The 17,572-nt window shown below is 41.5% G+C and overlaps 1 protein-coding gene across 4 annotated transcripts in view; it reads right to left on the bottom strand.

Moving 5' to 3' along the window:
* The window catches only part of LDB2 (LIM domain binding 2), a 1,065,253-nt gene that overhangs the window by 63,816 nt on the left and 983,865 nt on the right, over nt 1-17,572 (bottom strand). For all 4 annotated transcript variants that reach the window (XM_069202302.1, XM_069202319.1, XM_069202310.1 and 1 more), the window contains exon 6: nt 4,055-4,178. In XM_069202302.1, the coding sequence (XP_069058403.1) occupies nt 4,055-4,178 (124 nt within the window). The remainder of the gene's footprint in view (nt 1-4,054; nt 4,179-17,572) is intronic.

Genomic DNA, 17,572 nt, shown 5'->3' with positions numbered 1-17,572 from the left:
CCTTTTCATGATGGTGGAACTGCCATGAAGAGCCTGGCGAAGAACAAGTTTGTAATCAGCAGGGCGGTACTGACTTTAGAGCCACCCTGGTTAATTACAACCAGGACTGGGGCAGCTCATCAGGATCACTGATCCTGGTGGGGATGGTGGTAGGTTGCCTGGTCTGGCTGACAACCTCGCACTGTGGCAGTTAGACCACCACAGCCGTGGTGGTCTTCGGACTGCCAGCCTCATAATAAGGCCCAGAGTCTGATTAGTGAATGACTTCCCAGTAATTTCAGAAAACACACTCTGCTACTAAGAAAGAAGAAGGGGTAAAGTGTCTGCTTGCATGAATGTGTGTGGTATGTGTGTGAGTGCTGATTGTGTGAGTGTTTATCGTGACAGCTTTCACTGCTATACTGTTCATCAACTCCAAAGCTTAGCTAAGCTGATTGGGAGAGTTAACGAGGGATTGATGACAGTTCTAAGCATAATTCAGTAGGGTTAACTCAGAAAAGGTACAGGCATGGACAGCAGTACAGTCTTTAGCAAAACAGACAACAGGAAAAGCAAAGTGAATGGAAACATCACTATGTCATAAAAACAGCACATGAAGTAGTAGTGCACGTGATTGTCACAGAGAAAACAGGTGTAACTCTGACAGTAACAATGCAAGGTTCCTGTGCAAAAAGCTTTATTCTCAAACCTTTTTTGCACACTAACTTAAACTTTTTAAAAGTTGACTGTAAGCTTAAAATGCCAGCTTCTCATTCACATAATCAAGATAACCATGTATGCAAATGGAACTTAGTGCTGTGAAAAGTCCTCCAGGATGGCAGCTTGTCCACAGCACTATGTTAATAAGTGCTGATGGAAGGAGTGGAGCATGATCATGCAAAATGCAGTGACAGCCACAGACTAGGTGATCTGTAGGGGTATTTTGAAAGTCATTTGCCACCCTGAAACTGCATAAAGACAAGTTCACTTCTTTCTAGCTTGCAAAAAGAAATGGACCAACGCAATATATCATGCCTTTGTTTTATAGAAAAAATAAAAAATAAGGCACACTCCTCATGGCCCCGACTACAGAGTCTTCCTATGGTAACATTAAAAAAATTTATTTAACAAAAAAATAAAGATTGAAAGCATTTTTAGGTTAAATATCAATGTAAATTCATGTTATATAGTTACTTTAAATGTAGAACAAAATGCTTAAAATGCTGCAGCACATCGAATTAATTTTGAATTTAAACTTTATTTTTTGGAAATATACTGAAATAAATTAAAATTATTTTACTGTAGTTTAAATGAAAAAAAATGATTATGACCTACAAAAAATATTTTTATTGTGCATTAATAATTATGTAAATAGATGTATAGGTTTAATTAAAAATAATGTATTGATTTTTTAACATTTATTGGTACATTATTTTTAACATTCAGAATAGGCCATCCAAATATTTATTAATTAAATTATTAATATGTACTATTTTTATATTATGTTAAAGCTAGTTTATATTTATTCACAGTTTTAACTATTTTACATAATTTAAGTTAATTTAACCTTATTTCCTATGGGGTTTTAATTTAAGTCCCAACCTCTGTCTTCTTCTATGGGAGGGTTTTGCAGGAACTAGTGGTTGGCCATGTGTAGTGCTGGACTTACTATTGTTTTTCTTAGTAGTAACTTACACTCAGAGTTTGTGAATACCAAAATGTAGTAAACATACTCAAAAGCGTAAACTTACTCAAAAATGTAAGCTACCTTTGTGAACAAGGTCCTCATTGAGACCGCTGCTGTCTGTCCCTACAAGTGAAGGGCTGTAAAAGTGGGATCTATTGTTGATGTTGAATTTTATTCACAAAATCCATGCCCAGGGACACTTTCAACACAAAATGTCACTTATTACTTCCTCCAGAAAATGTGATAGTAAATATGGCAAATATACAGCCACATATTTGGGAAAAGAGATTGAGGCATGAGTAGTGCCAGAAGAGTACTCACAGGTAATGAGAGAAACACAATGCTGTAAGTTTGTCAGTGTTGACAGACATTCCAAGTGTTTTTCAGTCCTCACCTTCACAAATAACTTTAGTCTGGAATACTCTAGTAGGAATATTAAGAAAGACTTCCCATACATGCAGAATTTGAACTAGAAGCTCATTGTGTGCAACCTAATTATGTACTAGAGGCTAAACTAAACATAGTTCAATCAGTAGATCAAAGTAACTTTAGATTAGTCTCAGAAAATAAGACCTCTTGAATGAACTTTGGAAAAATCTCTGTAGCTACTCTGCAGAGGACGTAGAACTGATTTGGTTAGTAATCAAGGAAGAACATATATTACTGTCTCTGTATGGGCCCTCGTCTTGTCAAGAATACAACTATCCAGTCCCTCCATATAGTTGTAAATTGTATTTATATAGCCCTTAATCCCCCTGATGAGGCTTTGAGGTGCTTTTTCCTTGGAAGATTAGTTGTGTTATGTTTGTTAAAGTTATACTCCTCTGTTCCCATGCATGTATTCTGCAATTTTAAATAGGAATAGACTGATTGAAGTGGATTAGTAAAGGGAAGATGTGAGAGGTTATTGGGAGTGAGGGACATGTGCAACATGTGCAGCTGTTAGTTGGTGACTGGGAGCCTAATTACAACCTTGGCGGATGGGATATTCCATCACAAACGTGACGGATATCCCCCTCCCACCGTTTTACAACATCCATAAGATATAATACCTGTAATATGGCTGATGGGATATCTGTCACGTTTGTGACAGAGTATCCCTTTCCCCAAGGTCATAATCAGGTCCTTGGATAGGAATAGGGAAGCGGTTTGAAAGAATGTTAGGGAGTCCGTTGTAGTCTGACAGATTTTTAGATGAGTTAGAGTGGTGGGGGAGGAAGAGGGTCAGTGTTTTTTTAGATGTGGCCCTATTAGATCTTCAGCAGCGTTATGCCCCAAACCACATATTTCTATGCACTCTTGGGGGTTATTGCAGGCCTGTCCCTAGTTGCCTCATTGCCTCATGTTTGCTCCTCCTTCACAGGCCAGTCCCAGGTTTCATCTCACATCAGCACAACTACCACATTTTACAATATTTATGAATCAAAAATTGAGAAGCCACAAATCCCCAGACCAAGCAGCTAACACTCAAACATGCAGGATGTTCCAGAAAGTGCTGGCATCCTTCTTGAAGGGCATCCTACAGATAGATCCTGCCCATGATATTTCCCTGAAAGTCAACAAATGACTACAGGAGTGGCAGAAAACAGTGTTTTTTAAGCAGTGTGCTGGTTGAAGAAAGAGTGCTGAGCTTTGCTGTTGAATGCTGGTGTTCGGTGCATGGCAGAAAAGCTTCCCATATTTGTACTACCTAGGTGACATTAGACCTCGGTTTGTGTGACTCTTGAGCTGGAGCCTGACGCAAAGCACCCTGAAGTTGTCAATCATGAACCTTGGCCCACAGTAAGATGCCCTTCTAATTGGACAAGTTTGTACCTATGTACTGAGCCAAGTGAAGGGAAACTAACAGAAAGCTTTTACTCACATCACAGTGACTCTTGGGATCGGAGTTTTAAGGTTAAAGATCTAAGAAATGGCCAACATACAAACTGAACTCACAATACCTCTTGTTGACTCTTTAGCTCTGACCACATTGGACTGTATGATAGGTGTGCACCAGGGCTCATACTCAAGATGACTTTTGATATTCCCAATGTCACTTTCTTTGGGGGTAGCAGTGCAAATGTGTGTGCCTTTCTTTGCAGTTGGCATCCTGCTTCAGAGAGTACTAGACGAGGCAAGAGCTGCTCACCAAAGAAAAGGTGAGTGACTTTCATGGACTCCTGGAATGTTTGTTTAGAGTGACTCCTCATCGACAGCTAGAAGCTCTTAGGTTAATATGTTGTGCATAATTCACACTAAAGAGAACATATTTTTAGATTATAATTAATAATTTGCACTAGGATGTATTGCATTCCCTTGCTTTCAAAACAAAACAATCTATCCAGGTTTTCACTCAATGTTTTTGAATGAGTAAGATGTAATGGATGAATAAACCGCAAACAATACCTGGTGGCGCCACCATCCTTTGCCATTTTTGAAACAAGCACGTCTTCAGACAGTCTCGTGGACTTAGGCTGTACGTTTTATGTCTCGACATAAGCTCCTGCATTGGCTCCAGTATAACACATAACTGAAAACAGAGGACGTGGAAAACACATTTTAATGAAACAATAACAAGAAGTGGAATCATATTTGTATTATAAATTCTTAGAAACCTATATAAAAATGTTCAAATACAAGAAAATGTAATTGTTGCTTATCCACAACTCATGAATCATATCCTTGGGGGTCGATTAATTTTAGAAGCAACTCAGTATCTATAATGAAACATTATAGATTCCACTTAGAAAGCTGAAGGTAGATTTTAGAGCGTTATATTGAACAATGCGAGTTCTAGTTTATTTTTGATTGTTTGTTCCTTTAGCGCTAAGGGATCCACTGGACCAAAATATTTTCTCTTAGAGCCACTAATGTTTTTTTTTACTGTGGTTCTTCCATTTGAGGCATAAGGAGAAGGGAAGCTGGGTAATGCTCATGTTTGTCCAGTGATTTGTTCACCATCCCTGGTCTCCATGCATTTCAGTTATATTTCAAAATAGTAGTATACAGGAAAAATAAAAATATTGTAAACAAATGTTCACTTATATTTGGGATGGCGACTTGAGCAATCCAATAGCTATCTTGCCCAAATGAGGCAATACGAAGGTTGGCACAAGAAAATGTGCCAATGCAGGCAAAATAATAACTATGTGATAAAATCAAACAGGAAATGTAAATCACGCATAGATCTACCATTTCGTCTGATCCTTGTCATATGTATGTTGCTCTCCTTACCTCTTTGGGGATAAACATATTATGTTCACAATTACACCTAAAAGCCCAAATCTGTGGTAACAAATGTTGGACAGAATAGTACACTTTGATACACTCACATTTGTCAGAGCAGAATCTAGCAACCAAGAGTTCTCCTCTGCACAAGACCTTGCTCAGTCCTCATTTCCCAATGGCTTGCTTCATCCAAATATTTAGAACCATTCAGTTTATGATATATCTGTTCATGTGCACAGAGTATTAAATGCAGATCAGCTAAATATTGATGCTTAGGTTAACTATAATCCAACCTTCCCATTCTGGAACTTGAAGAATGTGATTACATTTTGAAATAGAAACAGATTTTTTCATTTTACATTTCCCTTTCTAGAGGATAGTGCTCTCGTGACTATGGTTGTAAGGTGTAACTCAGCCTTTGCTAAGCTGGACTTATTAATAATCTCTTCAACTAATATTTACTTTGTGGGGCCAGTGGTACACGGGGACCTATATCGGATCCTAATAACATCTATAACCAGGTATGGTCTTATTAATTCAGGGAAGAGCTCTGCAGGCTTAGTTGGGTTCCCTTGTGCTGCGTGAAACTTCTCTCTGGTAAGTGGTTTCACCTATGTTGCTCAACATTTATGTGGGGTTTCTGGGCCAGTTCAAATGGAGTAACAGTGTGCAGAGTCATTCCCATGTAGGCATCCTTGGGAATAAAGCGCTGAGATCTCATGCCACAGTTACATTTAAAAAGGGTTTTACTGTTCTGAATACTCCGAGGCACTACTGCCTCTAATGCCTGACCAAAGTAACTGATCATTGGGACACAATGTAATTTGTTTAGCTTAAGGAAACAGCTGTGCATACTTACTGGTTAGATATTCCTTAAAAAATTACTGTGTGAAAAAAATAAAAAGGAAATCTTTAGGAAACCTAAAATTATGTTCTTGTTAATTTCACTATTCTAAATAACAAACCATCCAAGTCTTTCTATAAGTTGCTATGCCATAAGAACATACTAGTTTTCTGAATTAACTAAAAAATTCAAAATGACTGAAATGAATGGGAGATATTTGAACTTATTTTGTTCTTCCTTTCTTGGCACACAGCACTGTATCTTGCTCCTTATCCAGCTATAAGTGTGTCCTCGATCGATGGCAGTAAATCAGTCCGTAAATATTTGCAAATTGGAGGGAGGAGCACATACAGAATACTGTTCTGCCATCGGCAGTTTTAGGTACAAAAAGAGGTTGCACACTATAGCAGTGCAACTGCAAAAAAATATGGACCGGAATGTTGCCCAGAGTGATTACCAATGGCTGAAATTAATTCAAGAATTCCTTCCATCACCTTGTTGTTTGTTGCACTGGATGCCCTATGCTTGTTGGGTTTGTCCAGATGTGGTTTCCATGCTTACTCTGCCACAGAACTCAAGTGATGCCTCAGTGGCGGGGTCTAAGTAAGCAGAAACGGGCCTTGAGTTGCTATTGTTCCTATCTAGAACAGACCTGCTCTAGCAGATTGGGCTGTACTGATATGTGTATGGAAGGTCCCTCTTTAGAGTGGCATACTGAGAGAAGAACAATGAACTTGAATGCGGCCCGAGTGATCACCAGTGGCTCATTATAATTGAACCATTCCATCCATCAGCGTTCTGTTTGCTGAAGTAGATACCCTAAGCGCAAAACGTATGTACATTTGTGGGTCACCGGCTCACTGTGCCACATGACACAATCTATACCGCTATACTCACTGATAAAACCTACCTAGAGGGAAAATGATCTCTGGCTGCTTGTGTTCCCTTCTGAAGGAAACCTGGCCTCAGAGTTTGGGCTGGATGGTTTCCATTGGAGCAGAACTAATACTGATTTACATATGGCAGGTCTCTTTATAGAGTAGCGTGGTAGCTAAAAAATGATGTACTGGAATATGGCATAAGTGACAGCTGGTGGCAGTGATTAAATCAAGCATTCTCCTGATCAATCAATCAATCAACTAGTTGACTTGTAATGTGCAACTTGTCACCCGTGAGGGTATCCATGACCTGGCACGGTCCAGGATTTTAGTTGAAGATCCAGGTTTTCAGCATCCTATGAAACTCCTGTAGAGTAGGGGTAGTCCTGAGGTGCAGGAGTAGGTCATACTAGGCTTTGGCTGCAATGCAAGAGGAGCATCATCCTGCTCGCTGTGTTGCATGTGGGGTGTATGGGCCAGCAAGAGGGAGGGAAGTGTCTGGAGGGTTTGTGCAATCTCAGGTGGTGGTTAATGTAGGTAAGTCCTGATTCGTGCAAGGCTTGGAACGAATGTCTGAGGAGCTTGAACTGGCATCTCTTCTGAACCAGGAGCCAGTGTAGTTTTTTGAGACAGGGTGAGGAGGATGTGATGAGGGAGATCCAAGATGAGTCTTGCTGTGGAGTTCTGGGATCTCTTCAGTCTTCGACGAGGTGGGTCTCGATTCCCACGTAGAGGGTGTTTCCTTAGTCAAGTTCACTGGTGATAAGGATTTGGGTGATGGTGCATCTTGCATTTTGTGGAAGCCACTTGAACATCTTACATAAGAAGCACAGGATGAAGAAGGATGACACCGTGTTGACTTGGGACCTCATGGTGAGTTTGCTGTATAGGATGATACCAAGATTCCTGGCTTGCACAGCTGGGGTAAGCGCTGGCCCCAGTTCTGTGGAGCACCAGGAGGTGTCCAATGGGGAGTTGTTGCTACCGAAGATCAAGACCTATATCTTGTCTGTGTTGAACTTTAGGCAGTTATTCCTCATCCAATTGGCGACGCTGGTCAAGCATTGGTGGAAGTTGGTACTGGCAGTGGTGGAGTTTTCAGAGAGGGAGATGATGAGTTGTGTGTCACTGACATGGGATGTAATATTGAGTCCACGGGATCTGACTATGTCTACAAGTGAGGACCTGCAGATGTTGAAAAGGGTGGGGTTGAGTGCTGAGCCATGAGGGACTCTGCAAATGATTGGTTTGGGCTTGGAAGTGAAGGGTGGAAAGTGGACATGTTGTGTTCTGTCAGTGAGGAAGGAGGTGATCCATTTGAGGGCACCTCCTTGGATGCCTATGTCGTGAAGTCTGGCAATGAGCATGTGGTGGGAGACAATGTCAAAGGCTGCTGAGAGATCGAGAAGGATAAGGGTGCCTAGTAGGTTGATTACTTTTCTGATGACTTTGGCTGCAAAGGGGAGCAGGGACATGGGTCTGTAGTTTGTGAGTTTGTTGAGGTCTGCTGAAGCTTTCTTCAGCAGGGGTTTGATTTCTGCATGCTTCCAGTTTTCTGGGTAGATGGCAGAATCCAGTGAAGTGTTGACTAGGGTGGAAAGTTTGAGGCCGATCCTGGATGCTCCTAGGTTGAAAATGTGGTGGGGTCATGAGTTAGATGGGGACCCTGAGTGGATGGATTTTATGATGGTGTCCTGAGTGGTGAGATGGTTTTAGGTAGCTAGCCTTGGGGTGGTTGTGTGTGTGGAGGAATGGCCATTGAGAAAATCTTCAGGCTTGAGGTAGAGGTTGAAGTTTCTGTAGATTTTGGTGATTTTTCATGGAAGAAATCTGTGAGGCTGTCGACAAGGTATTGATAGGGTGAGATCTTGTTTATTACTATTGCGGGGTTGCTGAATTCCTTAAATATGCAGAAGAGCTTCTGTCACTGGGGTTAGTTTTGATGCACAATGCCAGGGCCTTTTTTTAACTCACGTAGTTGGTGGTTGAATAGGTTGAGTGCTGATTTGTTGGGGGTTCTGTCAGCTAGGTCTTTGTTGGTGCACCACCTTCTCTTGAGGTGCTTGAAGTGGCACTTGGCTGTCTGCTGTCCTTTGTGTACCAGCACACTTGCCCGGTAGATATGCTGTGTTTCTTGTTCTTGATGAGCGTGATGATGTCAGCACAGTCAGTGATCCAGGCATTGAAGCTTCTGATGTCCTGGTTCACTCTGTTGTGGTGTGTGGGAGGGTTGAGGGCGAGTGTGTTGGTCCATTCGGTCTCTGAGGCCTTTTCCTAGCTGCGGGGGGCAGTGTTAGGTTGGGGCGGGGATGGCATGGAGGTCATGATGATGAAGTGGATAACTGAGTGGTCAGTACATATGAGTTTGGTCGAATGCCTGTATTTGATATGGTCACTGGAGGTGAATATGGGTTTGAAAGTGTGTACGGTAATGTGTGTGGGGTCATGTATGAGTTAGTGAGGCTGATGATGTTCAAACTGTTGAGGAGGTTGGCAGAGTTAGGGCCCATTTTGTCATTGATGTAGATGTTGTGGTCACCTAGGAAGATGTAGTCATTCGAGACAATTGCAAGGGGCTGATGAAATCAGTGATGAGGTTGCAGAATGTGGTTCGAGGTTCTGGTGGACAGCATGCAATTGTTCTCCTAATGGTGGATTTCTCATTCGTTTGGATAGTGAAGTTGAGGTGTTTGATTGCTGGTATGATGTCATCCTTGGAGGTGGTGCATTTGATGAAGTCTCTGTGGATGATGGTGATTCCTTTGCCTGGCTTGTTTATGCAGTGGTGATTCTGTATCCTGCTGTTATGGTGGTGGCGATGTCAGGGGATGATACAGGGTTTAGCCAGGTCTTGGTTAGGAAGATGATGTTGGGTGCAAGAGTGTCGAATGTCTGCTGACTGAACGAGTGCTGAGGAGGGTGCATGCGAGCTGGTGGTGGGTAGCTGGTGTTGTGCATCAAGTCGGCTGTGTGTTGCTGAGAGGAGTGGGGGCATGTGTGTTGTGGCAAGTGAAATGGCAGAGGGTGCAGATAAAAGGACCTACTGCGGAGTGTGGTGCGTTGTGATGGTAATGTCCGTGGCTGTATCCAGGGCCAAAGGAGCAGAGGGCGCTAGGAGTGTAGCTGTGGGTGGCAGTTGGACCAGGGTACTCTGCTTAGTCCAGGTGCAGACAGGTGCAAATTAAGTAGGTCCTGTGAGGTAGGAGGGGCACTAGGAGGCAGTGTAAAGGGCTGGAGAAAAGGCAGAAAGGAGAGGGGAGGCAGGAGGAGGTGGGACAAGGAGAAAAGAGTGAGAAAAGGGCAAAAGGGGCCCAAAGAGGGCACAAAAAAACAAAAAGAATGCAAAAAAGAAAGAAATAATAAGGTGAGACTGAAGCAATAGGCACAAGATTGAAGTGAAGAGTAAGTGCAACAGACAGGAAATCAGCGGGAGGAACAGCAAAAAGGGCGGGAAAGTGAGCAGGAAGAAGCTTGAGAAGAGAGTGACGCAGAATCAGGAAGAGGAAGAAGAATGCAGCAGAGGAGAGTCTGGATGAACGTGGATCGTGGAGCTGACTGAGGGCCAACAGAGGTAGTTGGAGAGCTGGGCCTGAGCACCTAACCTCCTTACTGTATTTTGCAATGCAAAACGTGCAGCGCTGACATGCTGTAAGGCCGGTGGACTGAGGGACAGAAACCCTGTCCATTTTTCAAGCTGCTGCACATGGCAAGGACACAGCTCCTCCTTTCCTTCTAATTTACTGTAATCCAGCAAATTGTATGAAAGCAACTCTTTGCCTGGCAATGTCTATGGGGTAAGACACTATATTTACCAGAAAATGCTATAACACCTTCTTTGGCAAGTTTATATTTCTGCCACTAAACCTTCCACAAACTTTTTATTGTCAGCATTGGACCTGTTGCTGGTCAGATGTTTGAAACCGACCAGTTACAAATAACCAATCTTTTGAAGTCACTGTTTCGTCATTCAACATTTCAGTGTGGTTACAGATCTTGTAACACTGACCCAGGGGAAATCGTTAAACAATTCGAATAAGAGTTGGCCCCACCCAAATCACGTAGCCCTGATAATGTTGCAAATCATGAAAAGGCCATACCAGAATCTGACTTACTTAAAAGGAGGGCATCATCACAGCGCAGGGGTTATGCCTTGGTTATGAAAACAAACCCTTCGTTTTAGGCAACTATGAAGTGGCCTGATTGCACATAACTCTAATGCAGGAATTGGTCTCTCACAATTTAGTCCTGGATCGGACATATGCTTCTTGGGGCTGCTGTGATGTACAGTCAGGTTCAAAATGTTTACCAGAGAGGTATCTTGCAACCACATCCTAACCACAACTACCCTGGGCCTTGGAGTATGCAAGCCTGTTGAATCTAAATTGGACATGTCGCATCGTGGAGAAAGATGGAGGGTTTCCCTGAGGCTCGCCCACTACATGAGGATATGGAGGGGGGGCTGCAGAATATGGTTCTACTTAGAGCTCTCAGTGGTCCTTGCAGTAACAGTCCCAACATTCTGCACTGGTTTCACAGGGGAACGTAGCAATAGCATTGCCCAATGAAAATCCTCAAAGACGACGATAAAGGAGCTCTGGCTCAAGTTTCAGTGCAGTAGAATGTTGATGAATTTCTCAATAAATTGTAGTCATTTGCTTTTCCTCTGTGATTTGGCCAGAATAAGGCTATCAAATTAACAAGTGAATACAGATCTTTTACAGAGGGATCTCCTATATCTCTTTCAATAACCTACACCAGTGGCCTCTCACAGCAGTAAAAATAACAAGTGTTTAACTCCTCTTCACTTTGCCACACAATTGTGTTTTGACTCCTCTTAACATTGCAATCAGCGTGCTCACCTTAAATTGATAACATCCGCAGACTACTTTTATGCTGTGTCTAGAAAGTGTTTTATCTAGCCTGGCATAGTTTTGCTTCTGTGTATGTGCACCTCATAAGCCTTACAATAAGCCTCTTGAAACTCCTTCACTCACATTCAGATGTGAAGCACCTTTGTTCCAGTAATAAGGAGTTGGTGAGGTTTGAGACACTTTTACCAGTTCAATGAAGGAATCACGTGTGTCACATCAGATATAGATATCTTGTGAGTTCTATAGAGAATTGAGTATAAGTGGCATTCATATACATAAAATTATCCCTGACGTATATCTAATATTAGCTCATAATTTGGAAATTCGGGATTGGGTTGCTTTGTCAAGTTATCCATAGGGAAGGGTCTAACCGTTTTCAAACAAGCCTAGGTAGTTAAGCTCAAGCAGGATCAAACTTACTTGTACTTACTGCCCATAGCTTGCACTATGTTTGCGATTTTGACTTGTGATCAGTCACACCAAAGTTGCACTGTTCATCAAACACAGATTTTACCTTGGAATCTGGCAGGTTTACAAAAGATCTTAAATTATCCGGACATATAGGAATCCCACATAATTTGATATTACCTGTATGCAGGAGCCCGGGTAGCTAATTAGAATATCTGGATTTTCATTTGCATTTTGTTTCTGCCACTCATGATCATTAATCTAGGTGGGCAAGAATGGGATGGGCAACCTATGCGCCTAATTGTCTGGACCTGAGAAACACTAAATCACATGAAGCTGTGGTGATGCTCTTGTAATGAACTTGGAAAAAACATTTAGAATATAATTACTTTGCCAGTTTAATAATTAATATTTCTATAAATCTAGGTTTTAGTACAGTAAAATCCTACCAGGCAAACTTGTTAATATGGCATGTACGAGAGCTATAGATGCCGAGGCCTGTAATAGCTCAATGGTCTGTTAGAAGGTTGTCCTTAACACCGAGACAATAATTATCAAAGAAACAGTGAGTTTGGGAAACAATATTCTCACCAAAGTCTTCTAGGTACAATAATTTTCTTTAACAAATACGATTAGTTTTCTTATAGTCCAACAGACCCGTGAAAACAAATCCAGTGTTTTTTTCCACCAAGGCTATGGTTACCTCTATGGGTCAAAAACTGCAAGCTGTAGAAATATGCCCTTCAATCCTTAGTCATGCTACGTCATGTCCAAACCGTATGCCCTGTGGGTCTAGTCTACAGTATCTAAGGAAGATAATATACCGGGGATTAAAGAAAACATTTCTATAGTTTACTCTTCTCCCCAATTGCAGCCTTTTTTTAACAAAAACTGGCCCGACAAGTGACGGCCTAATAGGTTGTCAATACAATGTGGAGTGCAAATATTAATAAACTGTATGTAATTATTTATATCCCAGCTACCCCTTCGTGCTCATCTATGCTTTTGTGTCATGAGGCTGAGCAGAGTGTGTTTTTCGCCGTGGCTCACACTGCCCTGTGGATTATGCCTATCACATCTTGATAACATAACTTTTTGCTGACTAGACAGCTGCAAGACTTACTACCTTCAGCTGAACCCCACTAAAATAAACAACTAATATGTAGAATCTATTTATTGTGGACATCTACTGGATTCATGATTTGGTGCATTATAGATTTGGAAAAATAAAAAAATAACTTCAGAATAGAAAAGTAATATCAGATCATCTAATTGTGGGAGGGTAATGTTTTGCTTCCGCATCCATTCCCTCAAAGACAAAGGCTGATGATTCGCAAAAACAGCTGGAAGAAAATTCTGATAATAGACCACAGATATACTTCTCTGGAAACTATTAGTTCCACGCCCCCAATAGTATACTAACCACGTAAAAGTGACTAGATAAGTAGGTAGCTGTGCAGCATGGTTAAAGGAAAGAAACATGCTATGTTGCAGCCAGCCCTGCTAGCGTCATAGCGCTTTTTTATGGTGGGTGGGCAGCATGGACAATTGAAGGCACAGTAGAGGGGATTGAGCAACATGGACATCAGGAGGGAGGGAACAACACGACAATGGAAGGCTAAAAAAGTGCTATGATGTGGCCAGTACGGGCCACTTCTTAGCGCTTTCTTTACTCATAGTGGGTTGGAGTGACAAATTAGACAATGGGAAGGTGAGAGGAAGGAAGCAACATGGGCAATGGGTGGGAAGGCAGGAGGTTTAGAGGGAAGAAGCAACATGACAATAGGAGGGTGGGAGAGAAGAAGAAGCAACACAGAAAATGAGAAGGTGTGAGATGGGGAAGAAGCAGCAAAATGGACAACAGGAAGGTGGGAGTGAAGAAGCAACATGGACAACAGGAGGGTGTGAGATGTGAGCAAAGAAGCAATAAAGACAAGGGAGACTGAGAGGGAAGAAGCAATACAGATAAGGGGGGGGTGAAAGTAGAAGCAACATGGACAACGGGAATAGGAGGAAAGGAGCAGCAAGGAAGAAGCAACATGGACAATGAGGAAAAAGAAAGAAAAAATGGTACCTCAATCACAGCGCACACAGCGAATGAACACTAACTAAAATTATTCAATCAGTACTTTGCCTTAGTCCATGGGCAACATGAAAGAAGTGAAAGTGAAACTGGCATTTGCTGGTCAATTAGGAGGCAGCAAATAAGAGTGACAATGAAGCCAACTAATGGTAAGCAATGGGTGGGCTCCAAACCCCTTGTAGTAAACAATATCTCTTGCAAACGACAGCGCAAGACAAGGTGAGACCTAGAAACTGGTTGAAACGGGAGCGTCTAAACTATGACAATCTAAATCAATGATAAGAGATAAAATACAAAATAGCTTAACATAGATTTGCATTAATGCCATGCCATACTGTGTTCGTGATTGACCTTATAAAGTGTGGTTGTAGAGTGTTACAGAGAGACCTTTTGAAAGCTGGACATCAACCATGTTCATGTGCCCTCTCAAATAAAATACCACACAGCCCAGCATGAGCATCTTCAGGAAAAGGTAAGTACGGAGTTTTCTTCAAAGGCCCAATGAATGAAGCTGTATAAACTGGATGTTAAGAAGACTTAAAACTACTGTAGCGTCACTTTTATGATGCTAAGGCAGCGTTAAGGTGGTCATTCCCTTGCACCGTATTTGCAAGGTGGCGCTATGCATGCATTGCAGCACTTTGCATCTCCTTGCGCCACATTACGCCTGTGTCAGGCATAGTGTATGCATGGGAGGGCGTTCCCACACTGGGAGGCCCAAAAATATGGGGCAGCGAAATTTACACAGTTTCACTGCTCCATTTTTTCCAGCATTTTTAACGCTTACTCAGTGCTGGTGTTAAAGTGACGCACCCATAATAATCTACGGGCCTCTCTCTGCTTTGCTTCACTAGCACCACCATTTTTGGCGCTAGTGCAGCAAATCGCCACAACAGCATAAAAAATGTTGACGCTGTTGTATTACCGATCACCATGGTACGCTGTATTGAAAATACGGCGCAATCATGGTGTCATTGAGGGATAGGGCAAGGGGGACTCAAGAAAAGTGGTGCTTTGGGACCGATGCCCCACTCTCTCGTAAACATGCTCCTTAGGATCACCACATCTCATGTAACCTTTTATTAAAATAAAACCTAAACTGCATTGCAGTTTTGGGGACTTAAGATACCTTGATACGTAGACAGATTGACTTTTTGTAAGTGCTATTTAGCACATGTCATACAAAACTAGAAAGTAATAATAAATGTATATTTGAAATACTATTAAAATATGTGTTTACCCTCTTCATCTTTTGCTTGTTCATCGCCCAAACAAATTTTGTAAAAGACACAGTGATTAATGTCTGCTTCAATATAACTGGTACAAATACTGATTTGAGCCATGATCCATCCCAGGGATGTTTGCTTCATAACTTTCAAACATTTTATGGCTCACAGCCCAAACATCGTTACTCGGTTACCGAGTAAAGGATTTTCCCCCACTTCCCTAAAGCTTTTCATAATATCACTATCTACTTAGGAAATCAAAGTTGTGTCATTCATTTCTCAGTAATTATAGGGAAATATATGGTGTTCCTGTGATTAATAAATGTTTTAATAGATCAGCCACTAACTACAGGTAATTAGGTAAAAGTACTTATATAGTGTAAGCCTACCCAGGTAGCAAAATATTGCTAATCTAGGCTAGGCACATCTTGATCTATTCCATATTCTATATATTTGACAGCCTGGGTTTCGAATAGACCATGTGATGGACATCATTTTGAAAAATGTGATTTGTTAATGGACATTGACATGGCTACATTTGACATTTGGTCCTTTCACATCACACTTGGGCACAAAGATGGTATAGTGGACCATTGCTTGCTAATTGACTGGTTTACTGCAATGGCTTGAATTAAGGGAACTCCACTCCACCGGGCATTCTCTTTTGTAAGAAAAGGAGTAAATACATTAAGATGGAACCTTACCTCTCCCTTTCAACATCCGTTACTTACAGTGTGCCACCAATGTCTTCTATTTCACTTGCATTTTCAAAATGTATATGCACCCTTTAATGGCCTTTGTACCATCTTATAATTTGCAATGCCAGCCACACACTAACTATATTCAGCATATTATTATGGTTAATAATAAGCAGACCAACCTTAACCTTTGTTCCAAATGGCTGGAGGTGATTAAGGCCTGTATGTCAGCTATGGGGTTGCAACTTAAGGTTGATGATATAGGGGCTATATATTTTAGCACCAGAATGAAAATCAATGGACACATGTCATATTTTACACCACCGACATTCTGGGATATACACATTTTCTTTGTAGGGGCACCTAGGTTTACCGTGTGTTAATTTCCCATATGTGCTCTCTCCATCTCGTCATTACGTTTGCACCCTTGGCATATGGCCAAGCTGATTGGGTTTCACAAATTCTTGGATCGTTTTTTTTAAAGGCCAGGCTTACGCTAGTGCAGAAACTTGTTTTCCCCAGATAAAGAGCCCATTAGACAGACCACGTGCCAGGAATAATCTACTGTGACTACAAGTAGAAGACAGAATTCCTTTCAAATGTCTCAGTATATTCCATAGGAATTGTCATCTGTCTGCTCCGAGACATCTATTGAGCAACATCCGTCCCAAGATACTGCCAGGACCTCTGGAATCAATTGGGCTGAAACCTTCCCTCCTCCCCACACAGTTTTAAACTTTTGCCCATAGGTGGGAATCCATGGGGGTCAATGGAATTTCAGGCCTGATTAAAGAAATGTGGTGCTGCATCCAAGACAATTCCACTTTCCTTTCCCCCTTTAGCGCCCCCCCACCGCCACCATAGGTGCACACCACAGCGTAGGGGCAAAAGCAGCAAATTTTTTGACGCTATTGATGTACTGTATAGGATTAGCGCCACAATGTTGGTGCTAATCCTGCACAGTACATAGGGGCCCATTGAAAGCAATGGTGTGCCCCTTTTTAACGCATGCTCTGTGCACGCATTAAAAGTAGCTGCAAAAAATGATGCAGTTGAATCTCTTAGATTGTGCCATTTTTGCAATCTCCCTAATGGGGGGACTCCCCCCTTGTATACATCATGTCTGGCGCAGGCATAATGTGGTGCAAGGAGTTACAAAGTGGCGCAATGCATGCATTGTGCCACTTTGTAAATATGGAAACAATACTGTGGCACTCGTTGATCTAATATCAGTTATCAGTAATATTTACAACAATCTCATGAATATCACTCTCTGTACAATGATTCAGCATTAATAACACCAAAGAAAGGCAATGACATTGAGTTTTCTAACTTTAGAAGATAATCCTGGCTTAAGATCTAATTCCTAGTCTTGCTTCCTTAGTATATATTCCCCTCACACCAACATCTTAATAGCTAAACCAAATTAATTTAAACCAAAAGTTTTTTTATTATTACAAATATAAGTCTTATCTTATCCCCTTTCTTGTATTCCGTGTCTTTCCACTCTACTCGTCAGATTCAATAGTAAGTCCATATAATAAACCAAAAGATAGTTCTGTATTGGCTTCCTAGTCCATTCTTATTGATCCGTCATTTCTCAAATCAGGTTCACAATTGTAATGGAATCCTTGTCAAACATTAAGGGGGTAATACCGCAAACAGGCCGACGGACAAAAAAAGTGAAT

Source organism: Pleurodeles waltl, chromosome 1_2 (assembly GCF_031143425.1).
Source record: "Pleurodeles waltl isolate 20211129_DDA chromosome 1_2, aPleWal1.hap1.20221129, whole genome shotgun sequence".
NCBI lineage: Eukaryota > Metazoa > Chordata > Amphibia > Caudata > Salamandridae > Pleurodeles > Pleurodeles waltl.
The sequence above is the reverse complement of the archived record's forward strand: the minus strand, read 5'-3'. Positions and strand labels throughout refer to the sequence as shown.